General features: G+C 43.5%; 2 protein-coding genes across 15 annotated transcripts in view; one reads left to right on the forward strand and one right to left on the reverse strand.

Moving 5' to 3' along the window:
• SLC18A2 (solute carrier family 18 member A2) overlaps window positions 1–23258 on the forward strand; it is a 115077-nt gene that overhangs the window by 22364 nt on the left and 69455 nt on the right. For 6 of the 7 annotated variants that reach the window (XM_038578921.1, XM_038578920.1, XM_038578916.1 and 3 more), the window contains 8 exons: window positions 4744–4822; window positions 5039–5090; window positions 5746–5809; window positions 7523–7642; window positions 7779–7912; window positions 14203–14495; window positions 16548–16565; window positions 17816–17930. In XM_038578921.1, coding sequence (XP_038434849.1) covers window positions 4744–4822; window positions 5039–5090; window positions 5746–5809; window positions 7523–7642; window positions 7779–7912; window positions 14203–14307 — 554 coding nt within the window. In that variant the 3' untranslated portion in view covers window positions 14308–14495; window positions 16548–16565; window positions 17816–17930. The remainder of the gene's footprint in view (window positions 1–4743; window positions 4823–5038; window positions 5091–5745; window positions 5810–7522; window positions 7643–7778; window positions 7913–14202; window positions 14496–16547; window positions 16566–17815; window positions 17931–23258) is intronic. The other variant, XM_038578919.1, reaches the window with a different exon arrangement.
• Window positions 5664–23258, reverse strand: part of PDZD8 (PDZ domain containing 8) — a 95006-nt gene continuing 77411 nt past the window's right edge. Inside the window, exons 5-9 of one of the 8 annotated variants that reach the window (XR_005380657.1) lie at window positions 19770–22085; window positions 18264–18576; window positions 14905–15004; window positions 14636–14756; window positions 5664–7892 (exon numbers count right to left, since the gene is read on the reverse strand). Coding sequence is in view for 1 of the 8 variants with exons in the window: in XM_038578915.1 (XP_038434843.1) it covers window positions 19882–22085 (2204 nt within the window). In the remaining 7 variants the exon portion in view is untranslated. Of the gene's footprint in view, window positions 7893–14635; window positions 16094–16902; window positions 22086–23258 lie in introns of those variants that run through there. The other 7 variants (XR_005380654.1, XR_005380653.1, XR_005380652.1 and 4 more) reach the window with 7 other exon arrangements.

Consider the following 23258-nt stretch of genomic DNA (forward strand, 5'->3'; position numbering starts at 1 on the left):
TCCCCCCCCCAGCCCCCCCTCCCCGCCCTGCTGGCCACACCTCTCACCGTGAGATCACTCCCTTCCTGCCACAGAGACACAAGAGATTCCCTATCTCTGCCTCTTTTGCCATGTTGTCCTTAGTGTGAAGGGAACACGCCCCTCATCCTTTCTGGGAAAAAAAACTCTAAGATTTGAAGTCAAAGCAAAACAGTCTTACCAGCTGCATGGGTGACACATGATTGCTTTTGTTGAACGCTGCGTTTTGGGCCATAGTTTTTCGAGGAGGTAGGTGGTAGCCCATCGACACTCCAGAGGGCTCCCTTGTGAGTCTGTCCCCCAGACACCCCTGCCCCTTGGGGGTGGCTCTGACTTTGGGGTTGGCGGGGAGAGAATCATTTCATGGCATCTCTCTTTCAACTCCAGTCTGGGGTCAGATGACCTTTCCTCGACACCAGGAGGCTTAGGAACTCAGTTCATGGTAAGGCCTCCAAACCCCAAAACGGAACTTAAGGTCTGGGGAATGGGCCCCAGAGAAGAGTGGAGCTGAACTCTTTCTTCTGGCTCCTTAAGGAGATGTGCTGGTACAGCCGGAGGGGATAGGATACTTGCCTGCTCAGCAGGGGAATCACTCGGTTCCCAGCCAGCGATGACCTTGGGGCACGTGCTGTGCCAGCCTGGCGGGGTCCCCAAGAGCAAGATGATTGCTGAATGCTGTGGCTCTGGGATGTGAGGACTTCAGCCTCCTGCGTCTCCCTTAGGATAGGGCAAACTGGGACCATGCCCTGTTCTGGTTCTTGACCGAGCCCTTGGGGACCTAAGGAATGAGTCATCCAGAGCTCAGAAGAAGACCATCCCACCATCACTTCTGGGGCTACATGTCCAACATTGGCTCCTTGTGGGCTTCGTTGGGGTTCGAGCCCTCTTGTACCGTCAAGCCAGTGGCCGAGGCCAGGCTTACCATGAAAGCACAGGGATGGGCAGATGATCCCTGTGGGTGAACTTTCTCATATGTGCAGAGGTGCGTGAAGGGGTGCAGCCGCCCCTGGAAGGAGACAGCAGCCCAGCAGAGGGAAAGGCTCACACGTGTGGCCGCAGGCACTGTGTGCAGGCCATCCTGTCAGTACTGTTCCCGTCGTGTCGGGCCAAGGTGGACAAGACTTCCTGTTGCACTTGCAGGTGATACAGATTTTGGAGGGACAAAGTTGGCTAGTTGGTGACAGATTCCCAAAGGTCTCCCTAGGCTCCAATGAAGGTCTGAAAGGGACATGGAGGGATCCCTATGGTGAGAACATAGGGTCCTGCCCTACGGTTGCAGACGCCCCATGACGGCAGGCGGGGACCTGGAGGGAGCGCAGGTCGTGGTGACATGAGCCACATGGAGCTGTGTGAGCCGGGGCCCCAGGGGTGCAGAATGGATGCTACTACCTCCAGAGCCAGGAGTGATCCAGGGGCCAGACGGTGGAGCCAGCCCTGAGATTCACTTGGTCCTTCTTCCCTGAGGTGCCAGGGGTCATGTGTTGGGCACCCAGCATGGAGCTGGGCTGGGTGGGTTCTGGGTGCCGTGTTTCAAGGTGAGGTAATTTGGAGCTTGTACAGAAGAGTGGCAGTAGATATCTAGTCACTAGGGGCGCCCCAAAGCCCTGGTGGTGGTTCACCGGGAAGCCAAACTGTGGCTGGGATGCATTCTCTTGAGCTGGTGGCTGGACTGGGGAAGGAGGGGGAAGGCGGCTTCTCTTGGCTCTGGAATGCACAGCAGGACCAGTGGGGGGAAGTGGTGGGAAGCCTTAGGGCTTGGTGTTTAGACACCTGCCCCTAGTAGCAGCCGTCCTTTAAAGAGCTGCCTGGAAGAGCAGTGGGTCTCTGAGCAAAGCTAGCTGGGCTCCTCTTGGGACACCAGGCAGCAAAGCTAGCTGGACTCCTCTTGCACCTCTGCTGCAAGAGGCACACTGAAGTTTCTCTGAGTGCCTAGAACAGGTTCTGGGGGCTGTGTACTGCAGCGGGGGCCCTGGCGATGCAGAGGATGCTGATGCTGTGTCACAACAGCAGTCGGGAGCTTGGAGCCTGAGGTCCAAAGACCGCGTGGGCCTGCCCTCAAGCGACAGCGGCCTCCTTCAACATGTTTGGTTCTGTGATGTGCATGTCTTCACCCAGGATGTTTTCTCTAAGTGCTCAGCCGTGTCCTGAGCACCTCCTTTGTGCCGTGGGGACTGGGAGCTGGGCCGTGGGAACAGGTGAAGTGGTCCCTGCCCCTGGGGGCCCAGTGCAGCCTGGGGAAGGGCCAGGGCGAGATGCGAGTAAGCTGGAGCTCACGCAGAGGGCCCAGGCAGGGGAGTCAGCCCGGGAGGGCTGTTTGTCACTTGAACCTCCGAGCCTTCCTACGCCATGTGCGCGGCGTCCCGGGCTCTAAGAGGTTACAGTGACCCACTGTCATGCCTTGCACCCCGTGCTGGAGGATCGTGAAACTGGATTTGCTGAGAGAGCATTTGCTGTCTGTGGAACACAAGCCCCCTGGCAGGTCCCACGTGTGAGCTCCGCGCCCCACCTGTAGGTCAGGAGGCTGTAGCTGGTCTGCGGCTTCCCCTGGAGCACTCTGGCAACCCCGCGCCGACGCTCTGTCTTCATCCTGTGCTGAGATTCACCAGGAAGCAGGGCTCCTGGCCAGGTTCTTGGCAATCACTTTCTTTGGCCCCAGTTGACAGCGGTGCCTGTGGACCGGGCTCAGCCCATACGTAGGTTTTGGGTGTCAGCCTGCGAGAGCTTTATGTTTTTAAAAATTAGTTGTCAGCATTTACAAATCCCAAGAGGTTTCATGTAGGAACATGGAGGTCAAGCTTTTCTGGAAAAACTGGATCTTCCAATCTGGGACTTCCATCCTCAAGAGCAGTAATTGTCCGGGAGGAATAGCAGGTGCCTTCCTAGATGGGGTCAAGGCCCTCCCCCTCCATTTTCGTTTTGTTTCTCTGACACTGAGGCCCAGTGTCGGTGGCTCTTTATCACGGTACCTGTGCTGGTTTTGATCTTATACTTTGCCTCCTCCTTTCATGTACCCCCTCCCTAAACCCCAGAGATACTCATCCTGGGACAAAGGCCTTCATGATTTCTTAGGTCTCCTGACTCTACTATGTTGCGTTGAGATGAGGCTTAATTACCAGCTGCTTTGGGGAGCTCCTGGGTTCCCAGAGCACTGCCTTCATACATTTGTTAACGTCCCTAATGTAGCCACGTCCCAGTGCAGACGTCATCTGATTCCTTCCTTTGAAGACGCTCTCATGGTGACCAGAGCCACATTGTGGTCATTGTCTTCTGCCGTAGCAGTGAGCCGGGGCCGCGCTATCAGTACTGTTTGCTGAATCTGATTACACCCAACAATTATTTGGCCACCCAGATTGCCAAGTGTGATGGAAACGGTTTCCTGGAACATGAGATGAGATTGCTCTTTATTATTATTTCCCAGATCACTAAGCCTAGAATGATTTGGTTTTGCATTTAGCTCCTGGACCTAATCAGTTTGAAGTCCTTCCCGTGCTGGAAGGCTCGACCTCTCTGGAGGGCTTGATGGCTTGCATTAGTACGTACGGAGGTACAGGGAGGCTGCTGGATCCTTGAAGGGGCAACATCACCCTTAGCTGCATGCTGGTGGGCAGCAGGGACAGGCAGGGCCTCAGGCCCTGTGCACTTTGAGTAGCCCTGACCCTCTAGTAGCTAGCGTGCATGTCTAGCTTACGCAGTCCTATGATCGCAGACAAAGCAGCTTCACCATTTGTGGGCAAGGCTTAGAATCAAATCTGGTACAGCAGAGCTCAAGAAGAACACTAAAAGTATGAAGTTTGAAAAGCCGTCTTTCGAAGAGATTGTCCTACTGTCCTGATAGCAGATGGGGACCACAGGGAGCTGATAGGGACAGGTCCCTATCAGGGGCAGCTGGGCTGGTCTGACTCGAAGAGGGCTTTCTGTTCAATGCAGAGACGACTTTCAAGGCAGCCACTCCACCAGCTGCTGGAAATTGGCCCAGGCTTGGCCCAGGGGTGCCAGGTCTCTGGGAGAGCATAGAACCTTGGACATGACAATGCCAGTCATATGACTTGGCCACCCCAAAAATGACCACATAGACATTTATTATTATTTTTTTTAGGCATGGAAAGATGCTCATAAAGCTAGTTGAAAGAAGCAGGATGTAGAACAATAGTATAAACCCATGTTTTGTTTTGTTTTCTTAAAATCTCATGCACATGCATTGATCTGTGTGTGTAAACTTGTGTGTATAAACTTACAGGAGGAGGTCACCATGGTCATTTTCTGAGTGATGGGGTTTGGAATCATTTCAATTTTGTTCTATGTCCTTCATGTTCCCCATTTTTTTTTTCAATGCTCGTGTCTTACCTCTCTGGTAAAGCAACACGGGGGTGAGGCTGGGGGTGGGTGGCACCCTGCTCATGGCCCATGGGGGCTCTCAGGGACCAGCTCCTACGGCGCAGAGTGCCCACACCAGGCCGTGTGTGAAGCTGCCACCAGGCAAGATTGGAGCTGCTGATAGAGGAATGAATTTCATTTCTGGAGCGTCTCAGCAGCTTTGTGAGGCCGGATAAAGCAGGTGGGGTCCAGTCTGGACCCGTCAGCCGCCGGATATTAGCTGCTTGGGTGCAGGCCCCAGGGCTTCTCTCATCGGCTCTAATCACCATCGTGGTGTCTGACAATTATTACTTTTTCTAACACTTGACTGATAATCAATACTGATAAGGTGTCCTTTTCATAAATTTACAGGCATTGCTTTCTTGCCAGCTAGTATCTCTTATCTCATTGGAACCAATATTTTTGGGATGCTCGCACACAAAATGGGGAGGTAAGATGAAATGCGGACAACGCTCACTCCGTCATAATAATGTAGCTTTAAAAAAAATAATGTAGCTTTTTAAAGCAAATTCTAGATGTTTCTACCTTAGTTATCAGAAGCAATTGTTTTGATTTCTGTTGAAAATTTGGCCTGGGGAAAAAAACCTAAAGTGGTCATTTATTAAAGGCACTGTTTTTTTTTTTTGTTGTTGTTTTTTTTTGATAGGTGGCTTTGTGCTCTTCTAGGAATGATAATTGTTGGAATCAGCATTTTATGTGTGAGTAAAAGATGGTATTTGACAAGCGGCAATGATCTGTAAATAAAACTTTTGCTTTGGGCAAGAATCCCCAGGAAACCTTTTATAGCTGTTTGAAATTTGTTGACATTTGTTTTTATTACGTCTTCCATTTTCCTCAACTTTTTTTTATCGTCTGACACATTTTGGACAAGATTCTCCAAGGGATATTTACATTTTATGTCAGCTGGAGGTTATTTAGTATGTTTTGTTGGATAGTGTGCATGTCACTACCTACTCCACCCCCATCATCTTAAACATTACAGTGTCTTAAAACACTTTCAGATAACTAGCCGGAAACAATAGCAAGATGTTTTTCTAGAATAAAACACCTTCTACCAATGGCCAGTATCTACCTTAAGTGAGGCCTTCTGGTCCTTGTCAGAAATGGAGTGTGGTCAAGGCCAACCTCAACTATAGCAGTTAGCGAGTTTTTCTTGGTGGTCACAAAATCCCTTTCAGCTTCAATTCAAAGACTTGGAGAACCTGATTCTCCCCAAACTCCATCCACCTCCTTCCCCCCATTTCCTTCAGAAGGGAATACACACACCAGGCTAGAGAAATTATGTCTTTTATATTTTCCCAGATTTACCATTGGATGTCATGATTCTAGTATAATGTTTATTTCCTCTCACAGATTCCTTTTGCCAAAAACATCTATGGACTCATAGCTCCCAACTTTGGAGTTGGTTTTGCAATTGGTAAGTCATGTAACCTTAGGCCTAAATTTAAAACTTTGTTTCCCCCATTACTGGGAAGGATTTCCTCTTATTTGGGCAGACTGTCGTTCCTCAACCTAAAATTTCTGGAAGCTTGAGCAGAGGCTGTAGGCAGCCAAGCTCAAGTACAGCCTGTTGATTGTCTACAGACAGATCCTTGCTTCTCCGTACTAGTCATTTATTTCCTGAAAACCAGTATTTTTAAAAGCCTGATATTTACAGAAGCAAACGGATACTCCGTTGCTGCCCTTGGGCAAACAAGAGAATCCCTCAACCAGAGCACGTGTGTTTGGGCTCAGATCTGTGCACAGACCTGCTCCAGTGAATCTGGGGGACAGAGACTGCACATGTAGTTTTTTATAAGGTTTGGTATAGAAGAGGTTGGCTGATGTATTCATGATTACGTGTGCTGCGGAATCACTGGCAAAGGGATGAGTATTTGAAATGCGAGGAACAAGAATATGTTAAGAACAGACTTGTGAATATTTTGGGTAAAAAGTCTACGTTTGTTTCTTTTTTGTAATATACAGATGGGTCATACTAGAAATCAATGCTAAATCTATCACAGGCTAAAGGCAAGAATTGAATCTTTGAGTGGGTACTGTGGAAAGAGAGAAAGGAGCCCCAGGTGGGCTTAGGTTTATCCTCCCCACAGCACCTACCTACTCCAGTGGTGTCAGTGACAGCTGTAATTTATTTTTCAATTCTTTGGGGCCCATCCAACTCTTCTGTCCATTTTATTCACCCCATGTCCCCAGCAACTTCCACATATTAGGGGATCACCAAATATGAATTGAATGAAAGAAACTTCCCTCCTCTTCTTGCTATCTAGTTGGTGGAGAAGAGGGGACTAAGATTTGAGTACTCTGCTGGAGGTGTTATCCACAGAGACAGTCTTGTCTTAGCCCATCATTATCTGCACCATTTTATGGATGGGTAAGCCAGTGTTCAGAGAGATGAGGAATGGCCATGCTCACCCTGCCAGGGACTTGAGCCCAGGACTCTGAACACACATGCTCTTTCTTTGTGCTGCCTGTCCCTGACTGTTGAAGGAACAAGAGATTCTAATGTGGCCTTGGTGGTGTGTGTGTGTGTGTGTGTGTGTGTGAGCCGCAGATTAGCAGACCTCTTTATCTGTTCCTGAGCAGGCCAGGGTCACCCCCCCACAAGGCCCCTACATATTCTAATTCCTTCCTGTCTTCCCTGATACTTTCCAGCTTCTTATGGTCCACATGTGAGGCCAGGGCGTGTGGATGGGGACGGGGGTGTATGAGGCTTATAGGTGTGCCCCCTGGGTGAAGGTAAGGGGCCTATCGACTAGAAGAGAGTTAATCTGGATAGCAGCAGCTCGAAGTGAGTGAGGGTGCCACACAACCAGTAGCCAGTGCTCCACTCAATGTGAAGCCTGGTCTGTGAGTCACCAGAGGGCTGGGTGCCCTCCCCAGGAAGATGAGCCCTTCAGACAGTGGAGGCCAGATGGGGTAAGGTGGCCTGGGTTCCAGTCCCAGCTCAGTGACCTGCAGTCTGTCTTTAGTGAAGGGTATGCCTTAGGCAGCCTGCCTCGAGACTCACAGGTGGTGATGACAATTGGGGAAGAGCTGGTGGGCTTGTGAGGTTAGGACACAGTCCCTGGTATTCCCCGCATTTTCGGGTTACATCCGTTTTCCACAGACCATGTTCCCTAACTGTCCACAGGAATGGTGGATTCGTCAATGATGCCCATCATGGGCTACCTGGTCGACCTGCGGCATGTGTCTGTCTACGGCAGTGTGTATGCCATTGCAGATGTGGCGTTCTGTATGGGATATGCCATAGGTAAGGATGCAGGCTTTCAAAACAACTGTTTAGCTTAATGGATGGTAATGCTGATTGAAAATTATTTAACTTGTTGTATCTTTCTATCTATGAGACATCTGGAGAGAGCTTGATCTAATTCTCTGTTTCCTGAAAGGTCCTTCTGCTGGTGGGGCTATCGCAAAGGCAATTGGATTTCCATGGCTCATGACCATTATTGGAATAATTGATATTCTTTTTGCTCCTCTCTGCTTTTTTCTTCGAAGTCCACCTGCCAAGGAAGAAAAGATGGTAAGAAAATTTTAGGATGCAGTCAAGTGTTTCTTGGTCTTCTGGATAGTTTCTCCATGACTTAGTTATAAAATATATTCTGCTCCTTTTGGGCAGAACTCCCTAAACATAAATGGTAACAGTTCCTTTTGAGTTTATACCACTTAGGCCATACTTCCTTTACTAATCAAGCATTATGTTTATAAATATGAAGAATGAAATGACTTTTGTTTGTAGGTTGGCAGTCTGTACAGCTCTTTTGTCAGCCAGACATGGGGTAGTTCGATGTAATTTTCTTTAGTTCTTGAAAATCTTGATTTTTTTTCCACCTGCACCAAGATTAGCCATTTTTGATGCTATGTGTTTTTCTCCTAAGCCTTACTGCTTTTAGTAATGGTGTTTTAGTCCTTGCTACATAAGCTTCTGGAGATGGTTTTGGTGTAGATAACAGAGCATTTTGGAAAACTATTGTATATGTATCTTTGGGCACACGTGAGCATAGGTAACCTTTAAATTAACAATTTCATAACCAGAATCATAACTAGATGAAAGATACACTAATGAGTAGAAGGCGTTCCTCTTCTGAACAGATTTACTTACTGATTCTAAGTATTGATACCTTGTAGTGAAGTTTTTAAAACCTCACATGGTGATGGGTACTCATCTAGCTGGAAGAAGAGTGATTTAGATTAAGAATGAATAAGATAACCAGGTGAGGAGAGACAGTATTTTGTGATTATGAGTGGCTATGTAATGTTGTAATGTTCTCTTGGGGGTATATCAGAAGTTCTGATGGTTGAACTGAAATGGGTCTTGGTGCTTTGGCATTTCTTGAACTGCCCTTTTATGATTTTCCCCCAAAAGTGGGTTCAAAAACAATCACAGACTGTAAAGTTTAGGTTATGTGCAGCCATTTATTTATTTGGTGCATTCTTTGCATTCATCAATTCCTTCAATATATTTTAAAAATATATTCAGTATGGAGCACTGGTCTTATGCCCTTTATTATATAGGGTGTAACTAGGTAATTTTGAATTACTTATGATCCATTCAACTGAAAGAAAAGGAGTGAAAGGTGTTGTGGAAATGTTCCAATGAAAACCACCCTTTTTTTCCTTCCTCTTGCTTAAATGCCTCTAGTTCTGAGCAACCATAGTGCTTTTATTGTTCATCCGACTTGTCTTTCAGCCTGACCCCCACAGGGTACCTTGCCCAAATCAGAGTCAGAAAATTCTCAGTGCAATGACTAAAAACTGTCATTCCTTGCCATCATATCAATTTGATTAAGGCCAAATGAAGGTTACTCCCAACTCTCTCTACCAAAAAAAGATAAATCATCTACAGATGCTCCTGCCACCCAGGAGACTGTTTAAGATTCTTGGGAGATAGTGAAGGGCTAGCATGGCCTTGGCACCAAAACTGTCAGCTGGGGAAATGAGAGCACCTGCCTCATTGGGTTGCTCGGTGGACTCAGAGGAGAATCCCACAGAGTGCTTAGCCCCGAGCTTAGCACACAGTAAATGCTCAGTAAATGTGTTACCATTTCTACTACCACCCCACACTTGTTTCTAGCTTTTACCTAATACTCTCATTTACTGTCAGCCCAGAGGTCCCCTGTATCCACCCAAGGCCCCTCTGTGAGGCGAGAGCTTCCTTTTGCTCCTGAGACCCCAGAACTGCTGAACGGGCTTCCGTAGCCAAGCAGCAGACGTTAGCAGCTGTTGTGTTATCTGTGTGTCAGCAGCAGCATGATGGCTTATCTGAGGTGTTGGAGGAAATGAGTGAGGGCTGAGGATGAGCAGGGGGGGTCCCCCCTGGCAGGGGCAGGAGGCAGGCCCTGGTGTGTCTTCTCTTCCCTCTTGTAAATCAGGGCTTTAGTTCACTTAAAAATGCCAAAGGAAGTGGAAGAGACAATGTAAAGCCAAAGCAACAATTGCAGGCTTCCGGAAAGCCACTTTCACTATAAAATGTCAAAATCCTTAATAAATGCCTAGCAAGAGGAATCATTAAAAACTTGAGAAAATGTGCATCTCGCTGCCCATAATTGCTGCCCATGATGGCAGGTATCTCACTGGGTTCCATTTGCCCAGTGTAATGGTAACGTCTGAGGATGGCCAGCGGCTGCTGCCTTCTCATGGAGCAAGCGGAGCAGTTTCGGGGTCCTAATGATCAAGGGGTGCGAGGCGGGGACAGCAGTGTGCCATGTAGGAAAGAATTGATTACTGCTCACTTGAGAAAATCCAATACTGACCGGTGCTGGCCTTCAGGATGAGCAGTTACCAAATGCAGGGGGACAGGAAAGCTGGAATAAGACCTATAAACCATAAAAAACAATTCTTTCATTAAGCAGCATTCTGAAAATGCCGTGTTTGGACTTAAGCTCTTTTATATTAAAGATCAAATACTGTTTTCATGGGGCCGCAACTGTAGAAGCATCAACTGGTGTGGCAGCACTTGAGCTTTTCTTCTGTTTGGTACTTTTTTCTTTTTTAAGATTTTATCCATTCATCAGAGTGAGAGAGAGCACACATGTGCAGGGGGAGGGGCGGAGGGAGAGGGAGAAGCAGACTCCCCGCAGCAGGGAGCCCGATATGGGGCTTGGTCCCAGGAACCCTGAGATCATGACTGGAACTGAAGGCAGACACTTAACTGACTGAGCCTCCCAGGCGCCCCTGTTTGTTTATTTTGAAATAATCAGTACGGAGGAAAAAGCCTGTTTGTTACTCAGGTCCCTCTGCAAGTTAAGAAATGCCCATCCTGCCATTTGAGGCCAGCTGTGGTTTAGTTGCACACAATGACAAGCAGCCCATGACTCTCAGAACATCCAGTTGAGAATTAGCTGTGTGCTGATAGGGATTTTTTTTTCAGATTTGAAGAATTATTTTTGAAGATAGGGCACATTTTTTTATATCTTACTCCTGAAGTTTCTAGTTGTGGCCCAGACAGGAAAGTCGGTGTTTGAGATTGCAGCTTGCTTTTCCTGGGTGACTCTGGGCTCTCTCAATAGTTGTTCTAGAGACTCTTTTCTGAATGCAGGGAGCCAGGCAAGGACCTGCATGTTATAATCTATTTATAGAAATGTGTCCCTTTGCAGGGCATTTACACAGTAGATATGTAAAAAGATCACGATTTTTTTTTTTTTTTTAGATATGGTAAATAAAACTTTCAAGCATTCAAACTGGCATCTCATAATCTTGAAGTCTGGAGGGCTTTACTCAGTGCTTGTACTGTATCCCAGCTGTGTGTTTGCCTAATTTGTATACTTCATTTAGTCCAACAACGGTTTTACCACTTTGGAGATCCTCACTCTGCTCGGTGTCTGATAGGAAGCCAAGCATTTGGCAGGGGTTTAACTCTCAGTAACTGGACTGTGCTCTGGATTCAAACACTCTCCTACTTTCTCTCTGGTCTTCAGTAGAGTCAGACGTGCCCAGCAGAGGGCTGGCTTCAATTACCTGGCGGCTCCCTGAACCGGGTTCTTCCTGGCCCTTGTGCACTTGACTTACCCACTTGACCTTCACTCCTCTTTGTTCCTGGCACTTTGGGAATATTACATCTGCTGTCTGGCTTATAACTTGTTATAAAAAGCAGAACTGTCACATAATCTTTCAAGAGGTTCAGGAGCCAGTAAACTAGGTTTTAAAAGCTACAAAACAGTATTTCAAAAAAAAAAAACAAAAAAAAAAACCAAAAACTTATTTATCTGAGATAGGCTTTGTGTACAAATGTGGTTTGGCTGCATTGATAACTTCTGACCACTGAAGTCTGTTTGATGCCATCACCAGTCTGACTGAACTTCTTCCCTTGCAACACAGCTTTTTGAATCCATACTACGTGCCTGCCCAGTGTTAAGTTTCGGGGTCCTTAAGAAGTCTACATGTTATACAGAGTTAGGTCTCAGGGCGAGAGAAGGCAGTTATGAGTAGGGTAGACTGATGGCTATCCCTCCCAAGGCTGTATTGCTGTGCATGGGCCAGTGATCAAGGCCCCTTACTTGGCCCTGCAATCTGGCTCTGGTTGGGCTTTCTAATAATATCTCACTGTGTGCCTCATCATCACCACATCTGCGGCAGCCAGGCTGGCTTAGTGTCCCTGGTTTTTATTTTATATTTGTTTTTTAGAGAGAGACTGAGAGTGAGCAAGTGTGCTAGCGGGTGAGAGGAGAGGGGTCAGAGGCTGAGGGAGAGAGAATTACAGGTAGAGTCCCTGGTGAGCATGGAGCCCACTGTGGGGCTCGATCTCATAACCCTGAGATCATGACCTGAACTGAAATCAAGTCAGCCACTTAACTGATGGAACCACTGCAGCGCCCATGTCCCTGTTCTACATAGTGGTTCACTGAGTGGATGATTCTTGCTGTGGACATCCTTCCCATCCTTCAAGGTTCAGCCTATATCCTATCTCCTCCGTACAGCTGTCCTTGAGCACTTCACCCACAGCGAGCATTCCACCTGTAAGTGCTGTGGCACCTGTCCTTCTCTCGCCATGAAGTCACTGAGTTGCTCGTATAGGAGCTTAGGGGCATGGGAGCAGGTGCCCAGCAAGCTGTTGGCAGCCATACCGCTCTGCTATACTTCTAGATAATACCATCTCACTGAGGCAGTGCTTCTCATGGCATGTAGACAGACACACACCACTGGCATGAAAGGTTAGGGGCCTGGGATTTCATGTTTAACTTCCCCTCCCCCGCCAAGTGATTCCTAGGTTTCTTTGAGGATCACTACCCTGGGGAGGTAAGACGTTGATCTCTTCGGGGGTTAAACCTTTTGTGTAACAAGGACACATCCATATGGGGAGAATGGTCCTGGTGTACAGCATCTGTTGCCTCAGTTATTGAGTTTTAGAAATTGAGCTCTTTATTAAATACATATATTAATTCACTTGGCACGAAGCATTTAAAAAAAAAAAGTTAAATTTGCAGCTGACAAGCTGAGCTGACAGCCTGACTTAGAGGGTCAAGGAAGTCGTTATCTTAACATATCACCCAAGCAGATTTTAGAATTTCTTGGTAAGCGATAAATGGGTTAGCACTGAGTGGAGTCAGAGAAGTTATCAAATGTGTGGGACAAGACCTGGGCGGGGAGTAACTGACAAACACCAAGATAGGTTGTAAGAGGTTAACATAAGATAAATTTTAACAGATAAAGGTTTCCATGTAGATTTTCACACTGCATTAAAAGGTATTGGGGGAATAGTTTATGTAGCGGAAACTCCAAAAGACACACCTCATAGGAGAATCTCCTTTAGTTGTACCAGTGTCCTGTTGTATGGTGTTTTGTATTCCTCTGCCTCTACCATGGAGCAGTGTGGGAACCGACTTTGGCATAAGGCTGGCTGGCGCATCGCTGCCCCATTTTAGCTGTATGCCCATGGCCGTGTTGTTTAACCTCTGTGCCTACACAGACAGTTATCAGCCTCCCACATAGAGTTCTCATGAAGCTGAGGTATTGCAGTAAGAACCCTCTGCGTGGTCCTGGCATGATAAGGGGCTGCTGTATTTGCAGACAGCATGCTTGGTCTGCACGTTTTTCAAGAGGAGTAATGATTACAAGTATGTTTTGAGGATGTTTATCAATTGAGGATCAATGGACTGTTTAGTTTTCAGTAACGAGAAGACACAAGATTTTTATGTTCCTAAGAGTTGGTTGGTTTTAAATTCTACATTTGAGCTAGGGGAAGACATTCAGGATTTAGGGAGAGGCGCTGTGGAAATGCCACTTATGAAAAAGACGTGACGTTTAGTGTAGGAAAACTTAAGGGGCCGTGGCAATGGTCTTTGTGAAAATGCCTGGAATTGGAACTGGCTCCAGATATAGAAACAATGGAGGGAGTTAGCCTCAGGTCCATTTCCAACAGAAGTTCATCTCGTTAAGGGTGTAGTTCATCTTATTAAGGGTGTTGCCACCATGAAATCCGTGAGCAGCAGTTGGACTGGGTGACCTCCAGGACCCCCTCCTCCATCCCAATTCCAAGATGCTAAATAGAACTCTTCCTAAATGTAGCCTGCATAGCCCTCGCCTCATAGCTTACAAGTTGCCCTAACTGGACTACATGATGTAGCCCCTGGCAGAGACCCCCTTCTATACTACCTTCTGTTATCTGGAATCCTCACAGACTGTGGAATGTGGAACTCCAGGGCTTCTGGGACAGACACCTGGCAGTTGCACTGCAGGCACCTGGCAGTTGCACCGGACTGATTGACAGTGGGTGGCATAATCTATAGCTTTCCAACTCTAGTAATCCTTGAAAATAGTAGGTTATTTTATCTTTGTGAAACAGGGTTAATGTATCTGCACTTTGCTCTCTTCCAGGCTATTCTCATGGATCACAACTGCCCCATTAAGACCAAAATGTACACCCAGAATAATATCCAGTCGTATCCGATCGGTGATGATGAAGAATCTGAAAGTGACTGAGATCCTCAAAAGTCATCAAAGTATTTAATTGTATAAAACCGTGTTTCCGGTGAAACGACTCCTCCAGAACTGTCTTAGTCATACCATTCACCCCTGGTGAAAGCAAAACAACCAGAGGTTATTCAGTCTTCTCCGTGGTTGTGATTGATTGCCAACAGCCTTATAAAGAAAAAGCAGCTTTTCTAGGGGTTTGTATAAATAGTGTTGAAAACTTTATTTTATGTATTTGATTTTATTAAATATTATACAATATATTTTGACGAAATAGATATAGTGTAAATCTATAAATATTTGAATCCAAATCAAATATAATTTTTAAAAAACTTACATTCATGAACACTTGGGCAAAAAAATCTTATATTTTTTTCTGAATACTGGTAATGAGTGTTTAAAATTAAAGCACACATTATCTCCGAGACACTTCCAACGCTGAGAAACTAGAAGGAAGTCTGAAAAATAGAATTAAATAAGACAGCATATGATGTAGTGACATTGAGTGGGGTTAACTTGTAATTACTATCAATATATTTATGAGCTAAAGTCTAGTTATCTCAAAGGCAGAGGACAGGAACTTGAGCCGTCATTTTTTGGACTTACCCATAAATCGTAGCTGGCATTAATTTTCTACGGAATCATCTACCTGGAAACAGATGGTTGTAAATTATATGTTTACAGGTCATGTGGCTGGCAGCAGACACTAAAGCCAATAGGAAAAAATAGTAAATGTTCTGAAAGCAGAGAAAAGCACCCAAAAGTATAAGTTATGAACTAGTGTTCCCTTTAAAATATATACTTGTCTTAGAATGAAAGAAAATTGAGGGTAGATAATACCTTATACCATCAACTTTTAGAAATTTAAAAGGCTAATAGCTGCTATGTCAAAAAAATTAGACTACATTCTTGACCTGTTATGAGGTCATCCAAGTGTTTTCTAGGAACCAATTAAATTTTGAATTGCAATTATTATTTTTTAGACTTCTGAAGGTTGTTCACATCAATGTGAAAACAAATTTTAAGTAAAGATGGAGGAGGAATGAAATTATCTTGAATTACGTTAGGAAAACAGGTAAAAATAATAGGTCAGGACACATTCCCTTTCAGAAAAATCCTAGAAACATCTAGAACTGTCTATTATTATATCATCTAGTGCTGTGTAATGTGGTTTTTCTAAGCATGACAACATTGACGTGCCTTTTCAATTTAACAGCAAATACTGTGTTAGCACTGTCCGTTGACATCAGGTTTTGTATGAGATGTGATTGGAGTGTGCAGATAGTGTAGAATGTCTCAGATATTTGTTAATACTTGTTAATTCTGTAGCTTTGCAATCAACAAAAATTACCTAATGTCTGTACTTTGTTAAGTTAAAATTGTGTTTCTGTTAACTTGGACAAGGAGCAAAGAACTTTAGACTAGCTAGTACTTTGTTTCCATTTGCTTTATGAAATTTTATGTGGGGCTTCGAAGCATTTGAAATCTGGCTTTCAAGTGCAGCGTGGTGGAAGAAAGGAAGTTTCCTACTCACATATTTGCACTGGGCAATTTACACAAATCTGTGACTTTGTAAGATGTCTCTAGAAGCACTCTCATATGGCTAATGTATGACGGCAGGACTGTTTTCTATTCCCACTGGGGAGACCCTTAAAGAACGTGCTACAGATCAGTTCTCTTAAGAGGGTTCATGGATCCCCCTGACCAGTATACAATACTGAATGATTTATTCCAATCTCATTCTTGCCTTCAGTTCTTCAAGAATGACTGGTAGAGGCATGCCCACTGTTGATCTCTAGAGAGAACGTAAAAGACATGAGTTTTTCAGAACTGTTTTGGGAGCAAAAGTATCATTTTTATTTGAGAGGGGAAAAAATTGCAAGGTCTTTTATATGACTAATATTCTGAGGTTAGCAAGACTGTGAAGTGAGGCTTTTTTTCTTTTAATGTGTGTATCAGAACTGTGAACATACAGCTCCCTGAATGTTTTCTTGAGCAGCGGTGGGTTATGTTTGTACCTACCAAAATAGATACAAAAACATAAATGAGGTAGCAAAGAATATTCAATTCTTTCAACTGCTAAGTGTATGTGCTTACATGTTTTAGCTAGTTTCCTTAATAAATCTTCTGAACACTACTGTGCCTGTTTGTATTCCTTTATAAGCCAGACATGATCAATGGAATAACATGCATGAGGTATTGTTTTGACTGTGAATATCTAATTAAAAACTATTCTTCTCTGCTTGCAGGCATCAGTTAAAATTCAGGTTAGTCTGAACCCTACTTTTTGGCTTTAAATTGAAATCTGTAACTAGTCCCATGGTGTCAATGTGGAAAAGCCCAGTAAGTTATTCTTGCATTTCTCAAGTTAGACTGTTTTCCTGACTGTTGTGAACAAATAACTCTGACAGAAGTAACTAAGCTCTTCCACAAGGTGAGCCCACAGGGCCCTGGAATCTACACAACTCAGGGTGTGTACTTTCAGGCATGAGATTCACAGGTGTGAGAAAGAATGGCAGTTTTACTCAGAGGGGCTCTAAACCTTCCCCAACCCTTTTAAATAAAGGAAAGTTATTATCTCAATTTAGAAAGAAAGACAATACATTTTTAAATTAAAGTGATTTTAAATTTATTCACTTTTAGGGAAATTAAGATCTTATCTTTATAAGCAATAGCCAAGTTATTTTCAAACTGCCTTTCAAAAAATCCAGATAAATTTAGAACTTGACAGTACCCTCCAATTTTCAGCTTTTTTTTTCTCTCTCAAAATCATAAAGTGGCCAATAGGATCTCAGATACTCTGATACTCAAGAGTACAGGGTTTGATATTAGGAAATGTAGCATATTAATTCTGCTATCAAAATAATGCCAAAATGTTGTTCAGCTTGATTGTCTAATCTAGTTCTTCACCTAAATACCAGAAATACAGAAAGCAGTCTAATTCCTAATAAATAGCAGGGCCAATCCATACATCTGATATTTAACAGCTTACAAAAACAACCATAAAACCAGAACTTAATGCTTTTAGGCAAATTTCAAAATAGCAATTTTGTTTAGCAAAAGGGCATTTTGTGAAGAGCTTGATTGCCAAATTCAACCAGGCAGTAATTCCAGAGAGATGCAGCAATCACCTCTTTCAGATGTCAGCAAATGAAGATATTCTTGTTTTCTGTGGTAGTTTTTTTTATTATTTTTTAGCTATTGATAACATAGCATGGCAGCAAGATTACATCAGGAATGTAATAGAATACAACTGTTTTCATGGAAGCCTTACACCTCACTATCCCCTAGGCTGTTTGGAGTGATTTCCCCCCCCTCCCCTGCACTAAAGCACAACTGTGATGCCTCTACTGCCTGTCCCAGTAGATATAAAAATATTGCACTACATTAAAGGTAGATTTTACAAATATCATTAGCAGCATTACTGAGCTTTTCATAATTGTGGTTCTACAGAGTTAAATACTTTTAAAACAGGAGTAGATTTTTATGAAACCAAAATTTTGCGTTATTTCTGCAGCTCTTTCAAATGCATCGGTTTCAGCAGCATGCTTGGATGTCACTAAAACTTCTGTGGTGTCATCCATCCATACACACCAGCCACTTACAGACATTGGCCTTCCAGGTCATCATTGGTAAGTTATTTTTCATAAGATAAAAGTTGGTTATTCCATTGGGCAGATTGTTTCAAGCACGTTACAGAACCTTTTTTTTTTTTTTTTAGCTTTCAGAGAAGTTGGTATATAAAGACTTCTACAGCAGTGTTCTTTTAAAATGCAAGCATGCTTAGCAACAAAAAAAGGGGATACACAGATATAGTTTTGTTATCAACTTGGCCAATAAAGGTTCTTCCTAACATTTCACTCAATAAAACAGCAAGAATGAGAACTGGCTATTGATTTTAAAAGTGGAATAACTTTTCTGCCCTCAAAATTGTTTTTGTCCCCTCCCCCCCATATGAGTCATACCTTTTTTTGAATAGCTTTTGACTGTTTAGAGCACTTTCGCAGTTCTGTTTTCTCCTCACAACAATCCTGTGAGGTAGTTAAAGTATTGTTTATTCCTACTTTGGAGCTGGGGAGACTGCCGCACGGAACCCTCTTGTGGTTACAGAGTTCATTAATGGCCAGTGGAAGAGCTTGATCTTAAGCTCTTGTCTGGAGTCCTGGGCTGGAACCCTTACTCTTCTACTATGCTTCTTTCTGCTGTCCATCAAAACTGTCCCACCTAGCTTTAAATTCATGTCAGTCTTTACTATATGTCAATTATCATAGTAGTTACCTACAAAAGGAAAATAGACATGTAAAAGGCCAAAACTTGTATGGTATACCAACACAGAGGTCATGCTCTCATGTTTTCCCTCAGTCATGTGTTCCTGGAGTCCATACAATGGACGGAGTATCAGAACAGATCTTCATTATCAAAGAACTGATCCCAATTCCTATGTATCTATACTGTTAATTTTTATTTTCTTTTTTTAAACAAAAGACCATCTGAACTACAGAAGTGTTCAGAATGACCACCATTCCTTCAACGGGCAGCATGTCAGAAAAGCAATAAATCTATCCTGCATGATTCCTTTCTTTCATAACACCCTCCTGCATGAATATGTTCCTAAAACAAAAGAGCCAAACCCAGTTATCAACACGGTCATTTTAAGAACAGTTCTCTGAAACTCTATCCTTGACATGCTTTATTTCCCATGGGAGAACTGAAGATGAAAATCATAAATATTCAGAACTTCCATTTAAAAGGAGAAAGCATCAATATATTGAAAGATTATATTTCAAAATCCTACTGGTTACTGTGTTTTTAGTAATCTTCTCTACAAAACTGACCAACTGCATTCTCTATTCCCTATTACATTTTTTCAATGCAACCTCTTCAAATTAATAACTGTATTCTCACTAAAACTGCACAAAAACTAGAAAAAAATTCACAGAAGGATAGAAAGCAAGCACTATATGTAACTTATTTTTTTTTTTTTTTACTAAATCAGTGTAACTGACTAAAGCCGCAGCATCTGCTTTTATGTCACATTTGGCAAAAACAAAAAAACCGCCCCCAAGCCCCAAAATATCAAAAATCTCAAGCAAGTAGAGATGACAAACTTCCTAACACAAAGACTCAAAACCTGTTCCCTCAATGATTGCTGTTGTCGATTTGGGCATGCAGCAAACTTGTTATAACCGTGATGGAAATGAAAATCTTCAAGAATTTGGACAGTATCCTATTTAACACTCATTCAAAAACTAAGATGAAGGAAAATAACACAATGAGACATCACATGTACATAAACATGAAAAGTTAGCTTACATAATTACATAATTAGAAAAAGTTAAAAATAAATTAGTAAAAATAAATTCCCAGTATAAACCCAAAAAAGCATAGCTATAAATGCAATCTGAAACAACCAATTTAGTGAGCTGGTCATGTTTTTCCTGAAAAACAACCTTTTTCACTCTTGTTCTTACACAAGCAAATTGCTGTGGAGAAGCAGGCTGAAGTGCATTAGAAGAGGGCTTACACATGGTACTTAAGATGCAACTTTCCCCCAATCACTCGAAAGTTTAAATCAGCGGTTTGTTAAACAGACTCAGATGGGCCAAACAAATCCTCTGATATGCTGCTGAACGGCTGGGAGTCTATTAGTTGGGTTATCTCATTATCAAGATCTTCTTCTGTATCATCTGTGTACTTGCTTATTTTTTTTGAGTGCTGGTCTAAAGACAGACTTTCTAAAGATTCAAGATCTTCAATGCCTGCTCTGTAGTGGATCATGAGAAGTGTTAGAGCTTGTAGTCTTTCACCTGATTTAGATAAAGCAGCAGAAAGAAGGGATTTTTTCCTTGATTCAGTTGTTTCTTTTTCTTCTCTAACAAGGGAATTATTATGTTCCAGCTCCTGGTCAATTTCATTCTGCAGTTTATCCAGCATGAACTCTAGTTTCTGGATCCTCTCCTCTGTAGGCAGGCCCCTGTACAGATCACGGCCAATTTCTTTAACTGCAATGAAAACGCTGTCGTCCAGACCACCCTCCTTTCTCACCAACTTTATTCCTGTGTTGTTTCCTCGTTTAGAAGGACTGTTTGGACCACAGACTTCTGTGTCACTGCCTTCATTGTCAGATGTGTTGGGTGTGTGTTTTGGTGAAGGTTCCACTAGATCAGTTCCTGGTTCAGAAAGGCGAGTTTTAGAGACTTGGCGCAAATTTAACAAACGAGAGCTTGTGTTGATAATGTGTCTTGTCAAACCTGTTGTTTTATTGACGGACTTGCTAGCTTCAGCATCAACACGAGGAGGCAGGCCTAAGAAGGTTTCTTGTCCTTCCAGCCTGAGGTTTTTCAGGGTCCGGTCTATCCGCCTATCAGTTGCTCCACAGAGAGGAGTCTCCGCTAGACACTTTTCCTGACATTTTTTATGGCAAACATAAGCACAGTACATACACTGGGAAGCAGCTTTAGTCCACACTTTTTTCTTACAGTAATCACACCAAGTTGGGTTCTGGAACTGAGTATCCTGGAAACTATGTTTATTTTCTGTTAAACCCATCTGTCCAACAAAATGCTCCTCTTTAGGTAGGGCAGAAACCTCTTCGACCAAATGGAGTTCTTTTTCTTTCTCTACGTTAGTAACTACATGTTGGTCTGGTTCTCCTTCTTTCAAATATTTGAAGTGAATGGTAATGTCACCAAAGCAAAATTTGTCATTGAATCCCTTCTGCATACTCAGATTGCGTAGTGCGGTTCTTGTGACCATTGCCTTAGGTGATGGGGCTTCCAATCTGAATTTTGAAAAGTATTCCATGTTTGATGTAGCCAGGCATCCTAAAGCCACCTCTTCAAGTTTTAAGCTAACATGCCCCAAACAGATAAGACCCCCTAACTTGAAAGGATCTCTGCACCACAATGCAATGTTTAAGTATCTGTGGCAGGCTTCTATGTCAAAGAAACAGGTTGCTCTGGTTCTTGTCCATTTCCCTAGCTTATTACGGTAAGGAATTTCTGAGGATTCCCACATTTGAGGGTCATCCGAACCGTCCTTAGGAGGGCAGGAACTTTCTGAAGTAAAATCTCTTGTTACTTCTTGCTTTGCTAAAAATTGCTTAGATGCAGCTACATCTTCTGTGTGATCCATAGTTTTTGCTTGCTTTTCAGCAGGTTTATCTGCAGGAGGAGGAGGCAGCACCTTTTCTGGCTTTTCAGTGAGAACATCTGGTTCTGTCTGATTTGGGGGGTCAGCAGAAGGCAAAGGAACTTTCACTTGTGGTCGTGGTGGCACGGGTGGTTTGAAAGTGGATCCTTGGGTGGGTTTTGACACTTGTGTTGGATCTGTTATCTCAGAAGCTTTTAGGGCCAAGGGTTTATTTCCCTCTTTACATGGAGGTTTTGGTGGTGGTAGGTGACTTCCTACAACTAATTTACGGTTTAAAACTGGTGATATTGTTCCAAGGGGTTTAACAGAAAGTGTTGTTGGCGTACGTTTGGGGCTGTGACTTACTGATGGAACCTCGTCTTTGAGCTCATTCTGTGTTCTTACATCACTTGCCAGGTCTTCAAATTCAGAATCCAAATCTCTATTTTCAGCATCTACTGCCAACCCAGTGCTTTCTTCTTCATAGTTTGGTTGGCATGAGCTTGATAGAAAGTTTTCTTCCAACTGTCCAAAATTATCTTGCAGTGCTGCACCTTGATTGCTCTGGCCGACAGGCCTCTCATAATACACCAGGACCCGGTCCCCGGCCTGCTTGATCAGCTTTAACACTTGTAGGGTAGATGTGATTTTCACACCTGTTGAAGGTTTTAAGAGGAAAAACATGTGAAGTACTGCCATGAAAATCACTTGAATTTGCTGAATGTAACTGCCATGAAAATCACCTGAATTTGCTGAATGTAACTGCCATTAGTTCATGATTATGGAAAAGCAATACAGAAATGTGGTGAATGATCAAATTCAGAGACTGATGCTTGAAGTAAACTTAGCAAAATACTGTATTATAAATAGTGGACTCTTTTACATATTTTTTTATTAGCCCTACTCATCAAACTAATCCTTTTATCAGGATCAGAAAGAACAAGGAAAGCATAAATTGCTTTAAACAGCAATTTAAAGCTGGTTACTATCTGCATCGATAATAACAGCTTAATTTTCATTTTATAATGTTCTAATAGGTGGCTACATTAACACAGTGTGAAATTCAAAAGGTACAGAAAAATATAGAGTGTAAAATCTCCCTTCCACCCCTATTTCCCAACCACACAGTCCCTTCCCTGAGGCAATCCAAGCTAGCAGTTTCTGGTGGAGTCTTCCAGAGAGACTCTAAGTGTTATCTTTATAGGCTCTATTTGTTTCCTGCCTGCTCCTTACCCCTCCCCAAACAGTCCTTACCGAAGTAGGACTTAGAAAAAGGTAAGAAAGGGTCTTTGCTTTCCAAAGGTCTAAGTCAATCAGTCAAACAGAGAAACATCAGCCCCATCTCCCCAACTGACTTCAGAGTTCCTCAACGTTTATCTTCTGCTACCTCAGTGGTTGAGGCAAGATCATGCTTTAGACTTGGTTATCACTTACAATTCTCTCCACCAAGGTCTTTTACTCACAATTCATCCCTGCTCATGGTCTATTTCCCACTTTGCACAATGCTTTCTGCTAACTGGTTGTTTTGTGGTAGTTTCCAGGCCCAATTATTCCTGGTCTGATATCACTCGATTTTCTCCCCAACCTTGGTCTCAAGATTTCACTGATGTTCACATCAATATTTCAGATTCTTTTGCCCTGGCCCTTTTTCCTCATGTGTCTAACTGGCTTTCTGATCCCAGCTTGCTAGCCCCATCTCACTTTTCTGCTCCTGGGAGTACCACGGGGATCTAGTGCTGACCATCTTCAGAAAGGCATTCAATGCTGCAGGAGCATTCTTCTGAATTATTTCTGGTCTCTAAACAACTAAGTCTCCAAAACCCCAGCTT

The sequence above is a fragment of the Canis lupus genome, chromosome 28, assembly GCF_011100685.1.
Source record: "Canis lupus familiaris isolate Mischka breed German Shepherd chromosome 28, alternate assembly UU_Cfam_GSD_1.0, whole genome shotgun sequence".
Classification (NCBI taxonomy): domain Eukaryota; kingdom Metazoa; phylum Chordata; class Mammalia; order Carnivora; family Canidae; genus Canis; species Canis lupus.